Source organism: Camelus bactrianus, chromosome 18 (assembly GCF_048773025.1).
Source record: "Camelus bactrianus isolate YW-2024 breed Bactrian camel chromosome 18, ASM4877302v1, whole genome shotgun sequence".
In the NCBI taxonomy this organism is placed as follows: Eukaryota; Metazoa; Chordata; class Mammalia; order Artiodactyla; family Camelidae; genus Camelus; species Camelus bactrianus.
Window position 1 is genome coordinate 27,931,680 of NC_133556.1, and position 18,922 is coordinate 27,950,601.

The 18,922-nt window shown below is 51.3% G+C and overlaps 1 protein-coding gene across 2 annotated transcripts in view; it reads right to left on the minus strand.

Moving 5' to 3' along the window:
* CRAMP1 (cramped chromatin regulator homolog 1) overlaps positions 1-18,922 on the minus strand; it is a 53,835-nt gene that overhangs the window by 23,782 nt on the left and 11,131 nt on the right. For both annotated transcript variants that reach the window (XM_074346599.1, XM_074346598.1), the window contains exons 3-6: positions 17,305-17,498; positions 12,327-12,480; positions 6,877-6,960; positions 3,631-3,679 (exon numbers count right to left, since the gene is read on the minus strand). In XM_074346599.1, the coding sequence (XP_074202700.1) occupies positions 3,631-3,679; positions 6,877-6,960; positions 12,327-12,480; positions 17,305-17,498 (481 nt within the window). The remainder of the gene's footprint in view (positions 1-3,630; positions 3,680-6,876; positions 6,961-12,326; positions 12,481-17,304; positions 17,499-18,922) is intronic.

The window sequence follows — 18,922 nt, forward strand, 5'->3', positions numbered from 1 at the left end:
ATGGGTCACAGATTTAAATGTCAAACCATAGAACTTTTAGAAAAAAAGGAAAAAACTTTGTGACCTCGAGTTCAGCAAAGACTTCTCAGATATGACATGAAAAGCACAATCCATAAAAGAAGATGACAAATTGGACTTCATCAAAGTTGAAAACTTCTCTCCCATGAAGGACAACGCTAAAAAGAATGACGAGACAAGGCACAGACTGGGAGGAAATATCAGCAAATCGCATGTCTGACAAGACTCACATCCACAGCATATAAAGAACACACTAAACTCAACAGTAAGAAAATGGGCATGAGATCTGAAGAGGCACTCCTCCACAGAATATACACAGATGGCCAATAAGCACAAGAAAGATGCTCGACATCATTAGTCACCAGGGAAATGCACATCGAAACCACAATGAGACACCACTTCACACACTACGATGACTCAAAAAAATTAACTGGTAACACCAAGTGTGGGATGTGTGGGAAGCAGTTTGGCAGCTCCTCGTGAAGTCAGGACACACCCACTACATTCTCCCGGGGGTTTGCGCAGGTGAGGTGAACAAAGCCCTGGAGGCTGGTGCTGAGCATTTACTGTCTGTCAACAGCCCATGTGCCTGACGGGGGGATGGATGAACAGACCATGGAACAGCCACAATGGGGCCACTACTCCACAAAAGGCACGAACTACATATGGATCCACACAGCCGCATGGACTCATCTCAAGGATGTACTGCCGAGGGGAAGATGCCAACCCCTGAAGATCACTTTCGATGACAGGGCCCGGAGGAAGGAGCAAGAGAGCAGAAGCTGAGGGCACCCAGCCCTCTGCCGAATGCTCCTCCAGGCTAGGGCCTCAGGGCTTTCCAGGCCATCAATTTGACTTGTCACTGTTGAAGGTGACCTTGATCTCCTGGCTGAGGTCACACCTGTCAAGTTTCTCCCCCACAGTCCTTGCTATATATCCTCTTCAGAGAGGTCACTGTGGGCAGCCCACACTTAAGTGAGGGAAGTTATGCCCCACCCCTCAAGGGCGGAGGGTCTATGTAAATTACATGGAATTCTACACAGGAGATTTCTCTTGTTTCCTACTTATTTGTTTATTCCATCATTGATTTTATCAGTACGGACTCACAGACATTAATTTTTTTAGTCAGATTATGACCCAATACTATGTTACCAAATAAAGATGCAAAACAGATGTGTGGTGTGCACACGCCCTGGAATCCTTGTGTTCTCTGAACCATTCTAGCCACCACGGGGCTTCACTGAGCCAGGACCTGGCTGAGCCTGAGAAGCCTCAACTCTGCTCCTGGGTTTTCCCCTACCTTTGGATGGTCAGCTCAGAGCCTTGGGCTCTGCGTTCTCCAGCAGGCCCTAAAACTGACCCTCTGGCCATTTTCAAACTTATCAAAACATGTCTTCTTCATAACCCTTATCAGTTGTGAGGAATAGGCACATGTGTCCCCGAGAAACTCAAGAGACAGTCCCCATACATTCCCACAGGGCAATCTCTTCTCTGTGCTGGCTCTCGAGACACAACTAAGACAAAGCCAAGCAAACACACTGCTTTTCCATCAAACAAGCCCCAGTGCCCTTGAGCACAGAACAAAGAGCTGGGAAAACCCTTCACTCAACAACCTGGGGCAACTGAAATCAAACGTACAGTGAGATTTGCCCAACAAAACTGCATCACGGGAGAGAGTTCTCCATCACAGGGCAACTCCATCACCTGCTGGGGAGACACTAACATCAGAAACCTCAGCCAAGGATCCTGCACCTTCTTAATAAAGGTCCTGATATGCACAACCCGGCCAGAATATCTCAGATCCTAGAGCAAACAGCTTCCACCTGCCGGGCACAGGGCAGGTGTTGGGGTGGGAAGGGAGGCCAGAGGCTGAAGCTGTAGCAGGTGAACGGGGGCAGTGGTACCAACCAACCCTCAGGGCCGAGGCCAGCGGCCTCTTTCCCTATTTGCCTCCGACCATACTCCCCCACACCTCCAGGAGGCTCCAAGTGCCCAATGACACAAGCTGGCCACGCCACCTGCAATCCCCTGAAGTGAGGGTGACTCACTGCTCTTTCGCATGGCACTGATACCTACAACCTAGCTACTCTCAGGCTCCAAATGGGTGGCAGTTCATAGCTATAGAGCCTGGAGAACCCGACTCGAGCCTCTGTCAGGGCAGACGCTGGGCAGGCACTCAGCCTGAGGGAGGGGCTCCCAGGCCATCCAACACCAGGCCGAGGGCAGAAAGCAACCAGGATGCAGGAAGACGAAGTCCTGTGGACATAGCAGAGGCCAGTGGAAACTGTTTCTAGGGTCACTCTGACCTATGGGACAGTGGAACTTCAACCAGCAGGGGTCTGGGGATGGTAGATGGGTCCATCCACGACAAAGAGAGGAAAGGTCCAGAGGACAGCACGGAAGCTCTGGCAGGGTGAGTGGGAGGGACAGGGCGGCCGCCAATGAGGGTTCCACAGCAGGTGAGAAATCCAGACACACAGAATCCCAACCACAGAACAGGGTGGTCAGGGCTGGGCCATGGAGTCCAGCATGGCAGCATGGCTAGCAGACTGAGCCACAGCAGCTGTGAGAGAGGCCAGGGGTGAAGGGAAAGGACAGGTCACATGCAGTGCTTCCAACTGACTAGAGAGAGGAGCGAGAGGCGGCTGAGTGAGGGACTCTCACAGTGCGAGGTGGGGGACATCTTCTCAGGAAGAGCGGCTGGAGACTTCCAGGTGGCACACAGGAGACATCTGGGTTATAATGGGATTTACAAATTGAAGCAGAGAAATGTGGGACAAGTTAGATCTGGGATCCTTCACCCAGAAAAGGTAACAGAGGCCCTGGGAAGACTTATAGAGGCCAAAGGGGAGAGTACGGGGACAGGAGAGGCTGGGGACAGCGCTGAGCCAGTCCCGAAGCAGCAGTATGGGGGGAGGGGAGCAGTCCCGGAAGCTAAAGAGTGGCTCAGGGTCAGACACGGGGCTGGAGGCTGGAGACCTACTAGCATGGTTGTCAGAGCGCAGGGGGCCAGCAGGTGAGCCAAAATGTCGGTGGACAACGCAAGGACCCAGCACAGTGGCTTTTCTGTGCAGTGAGTCCTGGTACAGCATCTCTGGGGCAGAACCAGTCACAGCAGCCAGGGCTAAGTCGGGGTCCCTAGTGGTTGTGTGTCATCAGGAAAACTGTGAGCCCTTGGAGGCCAAGAGTGAGGGCAGAACAGAGAGTTAGATGCAGCTTCACGCCCAGAGGCACTAGAGGGAATGGCGGGCAGAGGAGGCAAAAACGCTATCAGAAGAGGTGCAGGGAGACCAGAAAAACACAACAGGAAGGCCGGGAGGGACGGCCTTCTGGAAGCAAGAGAGCCAACACTACGCCACCCTAGTAGGAGCCCTGCAGGAGGATGAGGGGCCTCCCCCCACGACACTGAGGGCAGGACAACCCCCACCCCCACCCCCGGCCCGGGCAAGTGCTCAACTGAGAGGGAGTCAGGGCTGACTCTGCAGAGTTGGGGATTTAATGGTTCTCACTAAAGAAAGGGGAGAAAACTGCACACATCTCAAGGTCTGTATTTCAGAGAAAAGTGCAAACTCCCGGAAGGGACAGGCAGCATCTCCCACCAGCCCTACTCACCCAGCCTGAATGAGCTCATTCAGCTTCGAGGCGTTCTTGTCGTCCATGCCTTAAATGGGAAAATAAACACGTGTGACAATGAAGCAGCTAAGAGCGCATCAACGTTCCCACCTAACCACCTTCGACGTAGAATCCAAACCATTTCGTGTAATATTCGAGGTCTTCTGGAATAAGACTCCTGTGTTAACTGCAGCCCCTCCCGCAGAGTCCAAACGTGTCACGTGCACTGAGAGCACTGTCCCCACATGCATGTCCTCTCCACCCACCCAGACACTCTCAGGTAGAGGGACCACTACTGCCTCTGCACAGCTCATCCCTCCCATAAACCTCTCTCCCAGACCCCGCTACACTGAACCTCTGCTTGTTCCCAGTCACCAAGTCCAGAGACTCTCCTTTCTCAGGTGACCACCGTGCCTCACCCATGCTCCTCCTGCTGGGCTCCTGGGTCACCTGCGGGCCCCCCTTAATCAGCTCTGAATCCCCAGGTCCCCAGGGTCTGCCAGATAACAGACCAAGACTCTGTGTGTTTACTGAGAGATACCCCATTTCCGCTGCCCTCCAGGTCCTCATTGCAACCCTCAGTATACTCGGGAAAGTATAGTAACGGGGGAACGGGAGTGAGGTGGTGGGGATACGGTGCCTCTGTGAGATGCTCTGAACTCCTCTGTGTATTAGGGGAAAAAATACAACAGACGACAAACACACAGCCAGGCCAAAATCAAAAGATAAGGACAAAACCTTAAAAGGAGCTAGACAAAAACAATGCATCCTCTACAGAGGAGCGAGGACATAAGTGGCCGGGGACCTCCCACCATGAAGAAAAATTGTTTCAGATAAACAACGACAGTAATTCATGGCCAGCACAGACGTGTGATAAAGACAGAAGGAAGCCGGACAGGCTGAAGGGAAGGGGGCCCAGATACACTTCCGGGCAAAGGGCAGAGGGCTTGCTTAGCCCCAGAGAGGGCCAACAGAGACCCAGGCCTTAAACAAGAGAGACGCAGCCCTGCCCTCTCTGCATGATGCCCATAAGCACTGGTCCATGTAAATGACAGCTGGGGTGATGCTGAGCGTGGGATGCAGGAGCCAGCCTGTTATGGAGGTTCATGGACTAGTGAGCTGAGCTCAGAGTAAATAAGCAAAAGGGGAGGGAAGGGCCCATTGGTCCCACATCTGGCAGGCTGGACGGACGCATAGACAGTCCAGTGCATGGAGCCATGACAACTTCAGGGTTCAAGGTACCAGATGGGGCACCATGCAAGAACCACCCCTTGAAAAGAAGTGGTCTGAACAAACTGGTGAGGACTGTAGAGAGCTGTGAGGACCCCCAGGCTGTCCCAACACCGTGTGGCATGGGCCTGGGGCAGAGTGGGCTGTCTCTCAACAGCCCAGGAGGCTTGACCAGTCATTTGCGTCAAAATGGGGGGTCCACAGCCCTTTCTCAAATATGGATGACGCCCATGGAGCTGGAGACACAGATGAGGCATGTCAAAGGACCAGGAACCATATGCATCTGGAGATCTCAGTTAGAAAAAGTACATTAATAAAGAGCATGCTCTGACCACCTGAGTTCAGACATGCTCCAGAAAGCCCAGAAAGGACAACCACTGTGCACAGGGCGCTGTGGAAAGCATCTGAGCAGGCTTCTTCCCCACAGACACTCACCAAACAACACAACAGTGTCCCAGCATGTGGACTGGGCGGGGGGCGGTGGGGGGGGGGTGCTTAGCAGGAGGGCCCTACGGAGGTGGAGGGGTCTGAAGCAGCTTTGGAGCCCCAAGCCCAGGCGGGGCCTCACATGTGTGTATGTGCACGAGTATGTGTGTGCACCTGTGCACATGAGCTGAGAGTGACCAACCAGGTGTGTCAGCAGGACCAGGAGCAGTTGAGCCAGAGGGGCGCCTGGCATGAGAGCCAGAGGCAGGCAAGAAGATGGGCTGAAGTCCAAGTGCGGAGGCCCCTTGGGTCAGGGGACCCAAGTGACACCCCAGGGGCAGCAGGAAGTCAACAAGAGAATGAGGTGAGCCTCCCCTGGGGAAGCCTCAGGCTGGGAGGTTAAGACATGGGAGATGGAGGAGGGGGCCTCGGCATCTGGCCCCACATGCTGCCACAGCCGGAAGCACTTCAGGGTGGGGACAGAGAGAAGGACGGGGTGAGGGAGCAGCGATTCGAGGGAGGCGGGGCCCTTGAGGCCCCTCAACAAACCATTCAAAGGAGGAGCTGGGGTGGGGGTGGGGGGGTTAAAGAAGTCCAGACTGCAAGAGAACAGGGCAGGGAACCAGGCCACCTGTCCCTTCGTTCAGAGGCTCGTAGGCACTCCTGCCTGTCTCAGAAGGCGGCAGGTCACCCAGTGAATGCCTGCCCCACCCTCCTTCCTGTTGCTTCCACACCCCAGTCCCGCACATGCCCAGCGTGCCATGTGAGGTGACTGAGAAGGTGCCGGCTGTGATCACCTCACAGCATCTCATGAACCCTCACAGTGGCCCTGTGGGTGCTCTCCCAATCCACATGAGAGGCGGCCATGTGGAGGCTGGAGAGGAAAGGGTGCCTCTCGTGGGTGGTCATGCGGGGAGGGGGCTCTGGGCACTGGGCACAGGTACCCTGGGAAGGCCAGAGTAGGGGTGCCTCTAAAGGGCATCTACTTATGAGGAGATGCTCAGAGCAGCACAAAGGGAGGGGCCCAGAGCCTTCAGAACCAGGCTCAGGGAAGACCAAGAAATGGGGACTGTTCTTGGTCAAGACTCAAGATACGGAGCTGTGATCAGGCACTGTCCTCGCCAGGCATGCCCCAATCGGTGTGCTGGGACGTTTTGGGAGATCTGAGTTTGGGCAGGACATGAGGTAAGATTATGGGACCCGCTTGATAAACATCAAACATGCTGTGTGAGCAGGACAATGTCCTTGTTCTCCAGAGATGGAGGCTGAGGGATGTAGAGTGTGCTGGGATGTCTGTGACTTACAGTCACGTGGCTGAGCAAGAAGAGAGCAGGTGCGTGGAACGAAGCGGGGGAGAGGGTGTGCACAAACGTGGCCAAGGTGAGTAACTGGTAAACCAAAATAAAGGTGTGCAGTAGTCATTCTAATCTTTTCAGTTTTCTGTATGTTAAAACGTTTTCAGAAAGGAAGTAGGGGAGAATGAGAATCGTCCCCAGCAGCAGAAGGACAGCAGGCCCTGCGAGGAGGAGGCTGCGTGCCTTCTGAAGCCGCCCCCCGAGTGAAGCCGCCCCCCGAGTGAAGCCTACTCACAGCCCCCGATCTTCTTCCGCAGTTCTCCATAGCAGATCAGGCCGTACAGCTCCTGGGACGACTTCTTCAGCCCGCGAGAGAACACTGGGAACAAAGAAAGGATGAATTTTAGGAGGGAGGAACTCAGCCATGTGGGGGTCGGCCAACTCTTGTGCACGGATGGCACTGGGGCACATGTGATGCTCTGACCTCCTGGTTTTGACCACAGTGCCCTGGACCACAGGATGTCAACAATGGGGGAAATGGGGAAAGCACACGGGAGCGCAGTGCTGTTTCTGTAATTCTCAAATTAAAGTTAAACAAGAAAGAGAGGAAGTGCCTTAGAAAATTAGTCCAACAGGCAGAGCAAGGTCTCCAGGAGGAAAAAAAGAGATGCCCGGCACAGCCAGCTTCCCTGAGGTGGGGGGGTCCGGGACCATCATTAGATCTGTCATCTGCCTCTCTCCGCACACACGGAATCTGCCCAGAGCCATGCGAGGCCAGCAGCACCAGAACTGACAGTCGCCTACCTCTCACTCCCCTCTGATAACTGACTGACATGCCCTGGGCCTGGGGCCACATGGAAGAGGAGACAAGGCTTGAATGCTCAAGACTCTCCCCCTGTTTCTTGGTAACAGGCCTCAGTTTTACTTGGGAAGCAACACAGACAATTAAGACAGCCTGTGTGCAGCCTGCGTAGCTGGACAAGGCCGCACTGCCAGGCCCCGGCCTCTGATGTGAGCAGAAGTGCTGTGGGCGGCTGCCGGAAGGCTCCTGAATGACGGATTCGAGAAGAAATGTGCCCTTTCGCTTGTTCCTCCTTCCTCCAGAGCCGCCTCAGATCCAAGCAAGGTGCTAGGGATGGCAGAGCAGAAAGACAGGAGGAACTGGTCCCTGATGTCCACCCTACCTACAGGCATCTCTGACCTGAGAGGAGAAGCGCTCACGTGCTCAAGCCCCAGTTACTCTGAGTGTCTGATCGTAGGACGCCGAAGCTGACCCCGACTTGGAAACCCGGCCAAGCACAGGCAGCCCCTTTCCCACAGTCTTGCAGAGCAGGGGCCACCACCGTGCATCCCTCCACGCTCTCTTACAACTGCTCTCCCCTGGGACTCCTTCCCAAAGTCCTAACACTTGTGTGATTATAACTATAGGAAAGGAAAATAAAAACATATTCGTAAATAGAAAATAAGGTTCTGAATAAGCGATCTGAAACGAGGATTCTGAACCTTGGACAGGATCTAAGGAGCCTGGGACTCTGCAAACATCACAAGCCAACTGTTCCAGAAGGTTCTTCAGAGAGAAAGACCAAAGGTCTCATCGGACTCCCACCAGGACTGCTACTTAGGAAACTGTGATCCACCAGGCAATCAATAAACAAATGTGATCTTTTGGACAATGGAGTAAACTCAGCCATGAAGAGGAATAAAGCTCGAACACATCCTACACCCAGGACGGACCTGGAAAAGTGATGCTCAGTGAGAGAAGCCAGACACAGAAGGCCACTCAGTGTGTGACTCCACTGACAGAAAGTGTTCAGAACAGGCAAACCCACAGAGACTGAGAGAGGACCCGAGGTTGCTAGGGGAGGGGCAGGGAAATGGCTGGACAGCATCCAATACATTGTGACAGCGGCCAGTGCGGCACCAAGAGGCAGGCAGGCCTCTGGCTTCAAGTGGCTGATGGGCTGCTGCCAGCTTGGAAGGGTGACCAGGACCAGCTAGAAACCCCGCTGGAGCTGTGAGCTCAACAGAAAGAAGGCATCACTCGTGGCATCCCACCAAGAACATGCAGCAGGTAGAGGGCACAGCAGAAGGGAGAGGACGAGGTCGGGCTAACCTGGCAGAGCCTGCGTGGAACCCAAAGGTGGTGGACATGTCCGCCCTTCATCCAAGTTGGAAACAGGGCTGATGAGGTTGACAAGTCCTGGGAGCCTGAGTGTCCCCCAGGGGCTGTCCACTCTGCCTGGAGCCCATCACAGTGGAAGCACAGAACATGCTAGAGCAGGGCTCCGGGACCCCACCAGGCAGCCTCCCAGTCCTCTTCTCTTGTCGGCGAGGCCATCGAGTTTTGCGAGACCAGTCAAAGCAGATGAAGGACCCGCTCTTGTGGAATGACTTTCAGAAAGAATGTGGTATGTAACCAGAAAAAAAAGGAAAGAAAAATGGGAGACACTGAGAAAGCCAAACAGTTGAAACTCATTCCTGCAGGCCAGCCTGGAAGGGAGGGTGACAGATTACAACAGCCTCAGACTTGACAGGACAAGTGTTGACATTTTCAAATAAACCAGGGATGCGAGCAACAGTCTCAGCTGAGGATGAGCACAGCTGGCAGGTACACGGACACCCTGGAGACAGCCTGATGCATCACGGCCACTGTCAAGCTCACGTCCATGGCCTCATAGACACGGAGAGTAAACACGCAGACACAGCAGCACTGGTGTAAGACTGTGGGTCAGACCGAGGGACTGCTCCCAGAGCATGGTAACAGAACCCACTTCCAAGGGCTCCAGAGAGAGCAGCAATTGCGCGCACACACGCACACACACACATACACACTCTTAAAAGGTGCTGGACCCATCATTCTGTTTGTGTGTTATTTCCCCCATCAAGATGTGAGGCTGGATGGGGGCCCCTGCAGCCAGAAGGACTGGAGTTGGGCCGTGAGCTCTCCTCTGAGGCAGCCCTCTGGTTACGGGGAGCCACTGCGAGGATCGGAGGGAGGACGCTCGCAAGGTTCCCAGTGGAAGGCTTTTGAGCAGGAAAGATATTTAGAAAGACTCGTGAGAAACGAGCATTTCACTGGCCAGAGAGACCTCAGTGGACCCTAAACTCCACAGAAAGAAGGCACTGCTCGTGGGGGTCTTGCTGTGAAACGGGCCTTGCTGTGAATGACATGCTCCAAGACCACCACTCCTTCTCGCCTTCGTCAAGGACAGAACCACATGGGAAACACAGGGAAGCAGTAGACAGACACCCAGGCCAGCGGGCAGGATGCTCGTCCTCCCGGGGAAGAGTCAGCACTCATGATGAGACAATAAGCAATAAACTTAAGTATAACAATCTAACTGTCCATCAATAGATAACTGGATCAAGATACGGTATTCATATACAATGGAATACTACTCAGCCATAAAAAATAATAAAATAATGCCATTTGCAGCAACATGGATGGCCCTGGAGAATGTTATTCTAAGTGAAGTAAGCCAGAAAGAAAAAGAAAAATACCATATATCACTCATATGTGGAATCTAAAAAAAAAAAAAAAGACAAATGAACTTATTTATAAAACTGAAACAGACTCACAGACATAGAAAACAAACTTATGGTTATCAGTGTGGGGAAAGGATAAATTGGGAATTCAAGATTTGCAGATACTGACCAGTATATACAAAATAGATAAACAAGTTTATACTGTACAACACAAAAGACTATATTTAATATCTTAAAGTAGTTTACAGTAAAAAAGAACATGAAAAAGAATATATGTATATTCATGTATGACTGAAGCATTGTACTGTACACCAGAAATTAAGACAACACTGTAAACTGACTACATTTAAATAAAAAAGGTAAAAAAAAAAAAGAAAATCAAGTATAAATTTATCTCAATTGTCTAAATTTATCTGAAGAAAGCATTTCCAAAGAAAAGTGCTACAAAGATCTCCACACCTGTGTTATTTAAAAACACTAGAAGTGACTTGCAAATCTAAAAAGAAAGGTAAAATGCATTCATTTGTAGTATGTCAACGCAAAGAAGTAACATTTAATTAAAAAAAACCACTTAAGACTCTGCAGCATCGTGAAAAGGCATCTGAACACAGCGTGTGTAGAGCAGGTAAGGGCCAGGAGACAGTGAGGGCGCGGGGGAAGGATGTCAGCCCTGATGCTCATCCTCGGGGAGCCTGGGCAAGGGCCTCTACCACTGAGCTGCCCCACGTCCAGGCGGCAGTGGGGACAGGAGAGGAATCAGGGGAGGGTTTCTGGGACAACTGACACAGGAGCTGAGTCTTGGCAGGTGAACAGGGTTTGGGAGGACGACCAGGCCAGGGTGGCAGGAGTCGAGGCACAAAGGGAAGTGTAGGGAAGCAGGAGGGAGGTGACCCCAACCCCGAAGGGCTGTGGGCCTCTGGTGGGGCGAGGGAGGTGCTCAGGCAAGGGAGCCAGGCAGACAGGCGTGTTGTGTGGCTCTCACAACGCGAACGGCGAGTTAGGAAGCGCAGGGCAGACAGCGGGAGAGCAGCGTTGGTCTAGGACACCACAACCAAGGGGGCCAGGTACTAAGGACAGAAAAGCTCGGAAGTGGAACCAGCAAGACTGACAGGCAAGCGAGAGGTATCCACAAAGATTCAAAGGGGATCCAGTCAGGGGACACTGTCAGGTAACAACTGTGACCATCTGGAGCTCAGCCCCCAGTCCAAGAGCCCCGGCGCTGGCCAGCGGCAGCATAAAAGGATCTCCATGGCAGAGAATAGAAAACCAAGGCTCGCAGGCTGATTCTAGCCCGTGGACTCTTTTTGAGATAAAGTTTTGTTAGAACGGAGCAACATGTACTCCTCTGCATGTTGTCTATAATGAGCTAAGAAAACAGAGTGAAATAGTTTCAATAAAGACTGTAAACCCCCAAGACCAAAAGTATTTACCATCTGATCTTTTCCAGAAAGAGACAGCTTGAATCACCATCTCTGGGCCTTTCTAAAGCTGGAGGAGGAATTCCTGGCCCTGGTGTCCTGACCCAAGGGAGAGCCAGCAAGGAGAGCCAGACAGGTCAGCAGGGGGAGGCTGAGACACAGTGACCGGCCAAGAGAACACCCACAGGGCACAGGCAAAGGTCCAGGAGGGAGGGATGTGACCACAGCCACCACAGTTATTCTGGATCAGAGCTGACGTTTTTTGGAGAGAAGTGTCAGAAGTAAGTGCAGTGAGTGGAAGCCAGTGTCTGGAGTGACTGAGCTACACATGAAGCTGTAGAAACAAGAATGCAACTCAAGAGGGCACAACTGAGGACCAAACAGCAGGAACAACAGGGACATGGGATTCCTGCAGCCTGTGACACAGGAGGTGGCAACGCCTCCCCTGAGGACACAGATACTGATGGGAAACAGTGCTCTGAGCAGAAAGTCAGCACCGCACCTGGCGATGACCTGGATATGTGAGTTAAAGATGGCACCATCAAACTAGATTTAAGTATAGACAACAAGATCCCCGGGCTGAGGCACGCCAGGCCCTGCCCAACCCACACCCCACCAACCCCACTGGGAAAAGGGCAGGCACTGGACGAGCTGCTTCTGTACGGTGGTGCCCTCTCCTGGTGGTGCCCAGGTGCCATGGGCACTCAGAGCTGTTAGAAACACGCCCAGCTTCCTTGTAATTCAGCCAGACCAACAGTGACGAGGCCTCCCACCAGCCAGAGCTGGGTGAGACCAACGCCAGGGAGGAGCCTGCAGCGTGCCGGGAACCACACATGCTCACCGTTGTCGAAGTCGATATACTTGGTGATCTTGTGCCACGTGCGGTAGTAGAAGTGCCGGACCTGCTCCTTGTTCTTCACCATGCTCGCTGGCTTGCCTTTCTTCTTGTACTTCAGAGCAATGTTGTTCTGAATCGCCTCAAAGTCTTTTCCATGCTGGAAAATAAAGTCCACGTGCAAAGCACAAGGTTACATGTGACCAGGCAGCCTCCTGTGTGATGCAGACACTTCCCGAAAAGGGAGGAAGGGGACTGCTGTGGTCAAACGAGTACCCTTCACAGCTCTTACTTGTACATGAACTTCAGCCTGGCTTCCCTAGAACCTCAGGCTTCAATTAGCATAACGGATAAAGCAGCAACAGAAACTTATGGATAAAACTATCACAGCATGTGGGTACCAGCAAGGCAAAGACCCTGGAGCAGGAGAAATACAAAGCTTATCACTTGGATAAGGCACTTAATCTCTAGAATTCTTTAGAACCCATGAAATCAGACACCTCCATGAAGACAGTAATCAGAAGACACAACAAAAGGGTGGAGGAGCTCCGAGTGCTGTATATCCAGCATCTTAAAATAAACATCAACTATTCAGAAAAACCCTCACTGATCTGATCATACAAAAGGTATTCTATGTTTGAACAAGGACAGCAAATGTGAATGTTTATTAAGAGAATCATGCAGAATATGCCCTGAATACATCTGTGGGCCTTTCTTCAACACTTTCACACAAAAGCTGAGTACATCTTAGATTTTCAAAAAGGAACTGACATTCCAGAGAACACAATCACTATCAATTCTGTTCAGGCACTGCCACAAGAACCAACTACAGATACTCTCATCAAAACCAAGCCAGTAAAAACTGCCGGGAAGGGCCTGGAGGTAAGAGCACCCTAGCAGCAATGAGCACCTCCCATGCCCAGATCTTGGTTTCTAAATCCTACTTTCCAAAAGGAACCAAGGCTCCTTGGAAAAATGGCTAATGTCAGGGCTGAGGCAGGGAAAATACAAGGTGAGTCTGGAATATCTTGTGGTGCCAGAAAGTGAAGAAGAAGTGCTGAAAGCATAAGGACACAGCAGCCAACTTGGAGAGGTTCCCAATGGCCAAATCTAGAATAATGCGGGCAAAAAAATCACAATGATATGAATGGATTATGACCCACAGGAGAGAATAAATATCCCTGAATCCATACGGATATAAGGAATCAACTGAATAAATACATAAATGGAGGAAAAGAGAGTGCTTTTCCTTGCGTAGAATTTCCAATTAATACATCTAGAAAGAATAATGATATCAGAAGATCATCACTGGGCAAACACCATAATGATAGTTGTTTCAGGTAAAAAGCAGCAAATTAGTGGTTGCTTAAATTAGTGGGAGAAAGAATGATGAGAAACAGGGTATTTACACAGTCTCACGGTTAAAAAAAAAGGCTTGGCAGTGGAGAACCTGGCAGACACCATCTGAATGCACTGATCAAGGTTCATATACTGAGACTGAGAGATGCCATCGCACATTCTGGAAGGAATGCAGCAAGGATGCTCAATTGTCCTTCTGACAAAAAACAAAATGTAAACTTAATCGTGAAGAAACTGCAGGGAAGCCCAGCTGAGGGAGTCTCTATAGATGAATAGAGCTGGAACTTCTGAAGTGTCAAGGTCATAAGAAACCAGGAAAAACAAGGAAACTGAGGGACCTGTCCCAGGCCAGAGGACCCAGGAGTCATGACAACTAAATGCAATGTGGGGTCCTGATCTGGAACAGGACATCGGTGGGAATACTGGTTAAATCTCGTGCGGCCGGCAGAGTGGTCAAGAGCACGGTACCACGTTGGCCACCTTCACTCTGCTGGTCACACTGCTGTGACCTGGATGTCAGGGAAGTGAGGTGAAGGGCACCTGGGAATTCTGCATATTCTTTTTGCAACTTTTTCCAATTCTGAAACTGTTCCAAAATTTACAGTCAAAATATCAAAATCCTGAAAGAATTACAGCTTGTTCACTGTTTCAAAAGCAACGGCAGGTGAACCATAACTAAGCAGAGCTGCAGCTAAAGCGCTTTCCTCCAGGGTCCAGTGCAGGGCATCCCCATCCCAACCTCCCCCAGCTCTTGACCAGAACCATGACACCAATAAAAGGCAGATGGCCTCTGCATCTCAGGACTTCAGTTCATAGCTGGGGTAACGAGCCCAGAGCGGAACTGACTGTCCAGGTGGGGGCTGCAATCTGAGCTTTGAGACTCCTGATGCCGTGTTTGCACTTTCTGAGAGTCCAGCCTCTTACATGCCTCTTATACTTCCCTAGAGAGACTGCCAGCCCCCTGGGGGGACTTCTTTCCATTTCTAGCACTACCACAGTGCCTCTATGCTTGGCCATGAAATAGACAAATAAAGGGTGAGGAAAGCAATGTTGAAAATAAGAAAAAACTATGTAGACACAAAGTACACATTTCAAAGGCTGAAGTGAAAACCTGCAGTATCATACAGCGGTCAGAGATGGCAGGAGGCAGGAGGTGCCCACAGCTGGGTTTGCAGGACACCAGGAGGTGCAGACAGAAAATCGGGAGGGGAGCACCGCAAAGCACAGGAGAGGTAAGGCCTCCAGCAATGATTACCCTGTGAAAACCAAGGAGTAGGTGCTGGCCAAGCGGCTGTAAGGCAGGAATCAAGAATTGTACCGCAAAAGCAGATACCGACAGACTGACATGATAATGGAAAGCAAAAGTCAGCAACAGGCTTTGTGGAATGGAGCATGGAGGGTTTCAGGACAAGGTTGGTCCAGGTGTCCAGCCCACTGCTTTTTTTGCCAGCTCCCGTCATGGAGGCCACAACTCTTGCCCTGGCCACAAGGAGGAGTCCAGGATGGGCCCAGCCAAGCTGAGTTTTCCCCAGAACTGTCCTAACTGGAGCGAAGGTAGGGGTAGGGAGACACTGTCACCTCTGGGGAGCATCTGAAGCAGGAGATAAGCAGAAGAACTGTCACCCCCAACACTCAGGAGTCCCGGCACGCTGAAGGGCTTGAGCTGGACCCTCCCAGTCCAGTTATGAGAGTTGCCCTCTTCCCCTTGCGCTGCTCTGAGCTGGGTCTCGTCACTGGAAGCAAAGCTCAGTCCCACACGTGTGCATCAGAAAGGCAGGGATGACCTGGATAAAAACTGCACAGGCCTGTGCTGAGCCACCTGACCCCACACCTCAAGATGTTCAAGGGCATCAGACCCCCCTCAGAGTCCCAATGAGTTCTAGTCAGACACACAAGATGACAGATGTACAGCCTGCACTTGTGTGTGCACACTTGCTGGTGTGCTCTCTCCTTCTCTCTCCACTCCCCCCCACCACACATACACACACTATTTGGGATACACTAACAGTACCAATGGTGAAAAGCATTAAGTAACCAGAATAGCCAATTATTAGTTATTATTAATAAGGATTTCAGGAGCACTCAAAATACCTACCTGGTGGAAAAATTAGAACAAGAGGGCTAGCCCAAGGAGAAGGGAATAAACTAATTCCCCTGAAGAAAGGTAAGGTCAGGTCATTAGCAGGAAGTTCCTCCCCTGATATTAATGGAAACCACATCTCCCCTCTGCTTTCTGCTTCTGAGAAGCCCAACACCCGCAGAGCCCACTTTCTTCCCACCAAAGCAGTAACGGCTTCAGGTAAAAATCAGCAATGGTTCACACCAGGAACCACAAGTCTCCTATGCCTAACAAACAGCTTACAGAGGGCATATTTGGGAATATAATCTGTACAAAAACAGCTTCATGCTTTACCCCAAAACTGTCGAGGGAAGAAAAAGAACACCCGTGAATGTGTTTGAATGATCTCGCATCTACAGGAACAAGGTTCACGTGAACATGTCACTCTCTCCCGGGACACCTGAGTCCACAGTACTGACACGTGGGCCTCCTTCCACCAGGATGGGCAGAACCTAACCATCGACCCCAGAAGGGAGCCAGCCACGGGCACACTCTGCACACAGTTCTGTGATCTGCTCTCTGCCCACACTTAGGCTTCTCCTTTTCCGATCTCTCTGTGAACACTTCACGGTTTCAGTTCCAAAGCCCCCTTCCTTTGTGAGCCTTGTTTTGCTAGACTCTTCCACCACCCTAATTATTTCACTATTAAAAGAACAAGGCTCGTTGACTGAGTAACCTACTCTTGACACCATATCCCAAAGAAGTCTCAAGTACAGAGTGTGCACTAAGGTGCCCACTGCAGCATCATTTATTACAGAATCTGGTTGGGACCAGGATGGTTAAAGAGAGCAAAGACGGGCCGGGTTGAATGTGCAGATGTTGTGGGCCACAGACACTACAGGAGCCACATCGCAGTCAAAGACAACGTGCAAGGGAACAGGCATGGCTGTGTTCTGATAGAACTTTATTTCCACAAACAGGCCATGAGCACAGGGGCCATGGCTGCCTATACCTGAAGCAGGATATTTATAGGCGTTAAAGAAATACTGAGCAGAACAACCATGAAACATCACGAAAATACATCTGATGTTAATAAGAAAGCATGTTCAGTCTAACTGCAAACCCGGAGTCTAGTGGCCAGCAGGGAGCACAGCAGTGTGCTGGGCTGTGGGGGGCCGCGGACGGGGAGCCTGTCTATTTTTAGGACGTCCACTGTCCCAGGTCAGGGTTGCACCGGCTGCTCTGAGGTGGCAAGTGCACCCTTGTCCCCTACTCCATGCACCACTTTTCAGTCAAGAAGGTATCTGAGAGACTCTTAGAAAAGAAAGAAAAGAAGCAAAGGAAGATAATTCCTAACAGCCGCTTCCCTAGTGAGGGGCTGAACTGTCCCAGTGAGGAGATGAAGGGCCAAGCTCAGAGGGCAGAGTGCAGGCCTTGGGGACCCGCGCCTGAATGGCCACGGGGGGCTCTCACCAGAGCAGTGATCTAGTGGCTCCAGTGGCCACATGGTGAGAAACACAAAGGGATCCTAAAAGGGAGATACAGATGAGGGGAGAGGCCACTCACCTCGTACAGCCCCTCAAAGAAGGTGTTCTTGTCCTCTGTGCTCCACGACTCCCACTGCCGCCGCACCTTCTTGCCTTCCTCTTTCTCACCACCCGAAGACCCCAAGTTCCGGGAGGAGGAGCGGGAGCCTCCTGCAGGGGCGGCGGGGGCAACCCCAGACCCACTTCCGGATGATGATCCGCCACCATCAGCTCCTTTGAGAGAAAGAAGCAGACAGTGATGTGTCCCGGGAAGCTGGAAAGGCTCAGGAGGCTCCCCAACCAGGTCTTGCCCGAGGCCCTATCCCAGCTCCTCCACCACCAGTGCTCCAGCAGGACAGCACCTGGGACCAACCACAAACCAGGGCACAATATCCTGACCGGACCTCGGGACTCTTTCAGAAGTTTTACCAGTAAGAGAAAGGAGAAAAAGCATCAACGTGCAACCACAGAGAGCACCAAGACAGGTCCCCGCCGCAGGCACACATCTCACAGTGTCTCTCCTTCTCAAGCGAGGTTTTGGGTAAAGTGATTATCTTTTCAAATAAACAAACTCAAAGTCAAACTCAAGAGAACATTTGAATGTGCCTAAGACACTACCTCCTTAGAGACACGATTGATATTTCAAAACATGGACCACATGACACCCAAGAATCTTTACAAAGACCAAAGTCTTTTTCTCGGTCAATTTCTACTCAGAAAATCTGTTATTCTGAGGACGACCCAACAACCTTGCAAATGCTTTTAAAGCACCAGCTCTCAGTCCTGAGATGAGTCCTTGAAAACCCTGCTGAGAGGGGAAGGCACAAAGAGCACAACACAGGGGCTTCAATGCCGGGCCCCGGACCAAGAACTCTGCACTCCTAGAGAACACAGGCAGTAAACCAAAGTTAAAGTTCACAGGTAAAAATTTTACGACCTAACCCAATCCTCCCACCCATCTCAATTCCGTCCCCTCAGAGGGAACAGGAACTCCCAGCGCATCCTTGTGATAACTGGCATTCTCTCCTCATGGAACTGCGGGACCATCAAATGGTGAAAAATCTTTAAACTCTGAACAACGAGGGTAAAAATAAAAGCACTTTGAAAAGCAAAAGCTAAACCAATGCAGATTCTCGTTAGAAGGCTTTCCTGAGGAGATAATCATGAGCTTCTCCGTCGAGATCCACTTCCTGGTCACTCTGCAGGGCCCTGCCTGGGCAGCCACATGCAGACTGGGGGCTCGGGGCCACGTTCCCCTCACCTCTCGACAGGATTCTGTCTCCAAAGGAGATGAAAGACAAAGAGTTTCAGAGAAAATCACAGAAAGAAAAAAAGTTAAAAATTAAAGATCCATTAATACACACATGCCTACAAAGAGAATACCTGGAAAAACATGAGATGTTGGTACAGGGGCTGCCTGGGGGGCAGGGCTGAGGGTGAGTCACTCTCCACCTTTACACTTTGTAGTGCCTTTCAAAGCATGCGCCGTAGATCTGTGTCATTACATCAACACAAGGAGTGTGTGCTATCAGTTAGCTATCAGAAAGCAAAACATCTTTTCACACACATAGGGAAAATTATTCGGTGACAGAATGGATCTGATTCTCCTGCGTGGAGAGGTGTATCCAGTCAGCTATGGGCAAAGTGCAGAAGGCAGC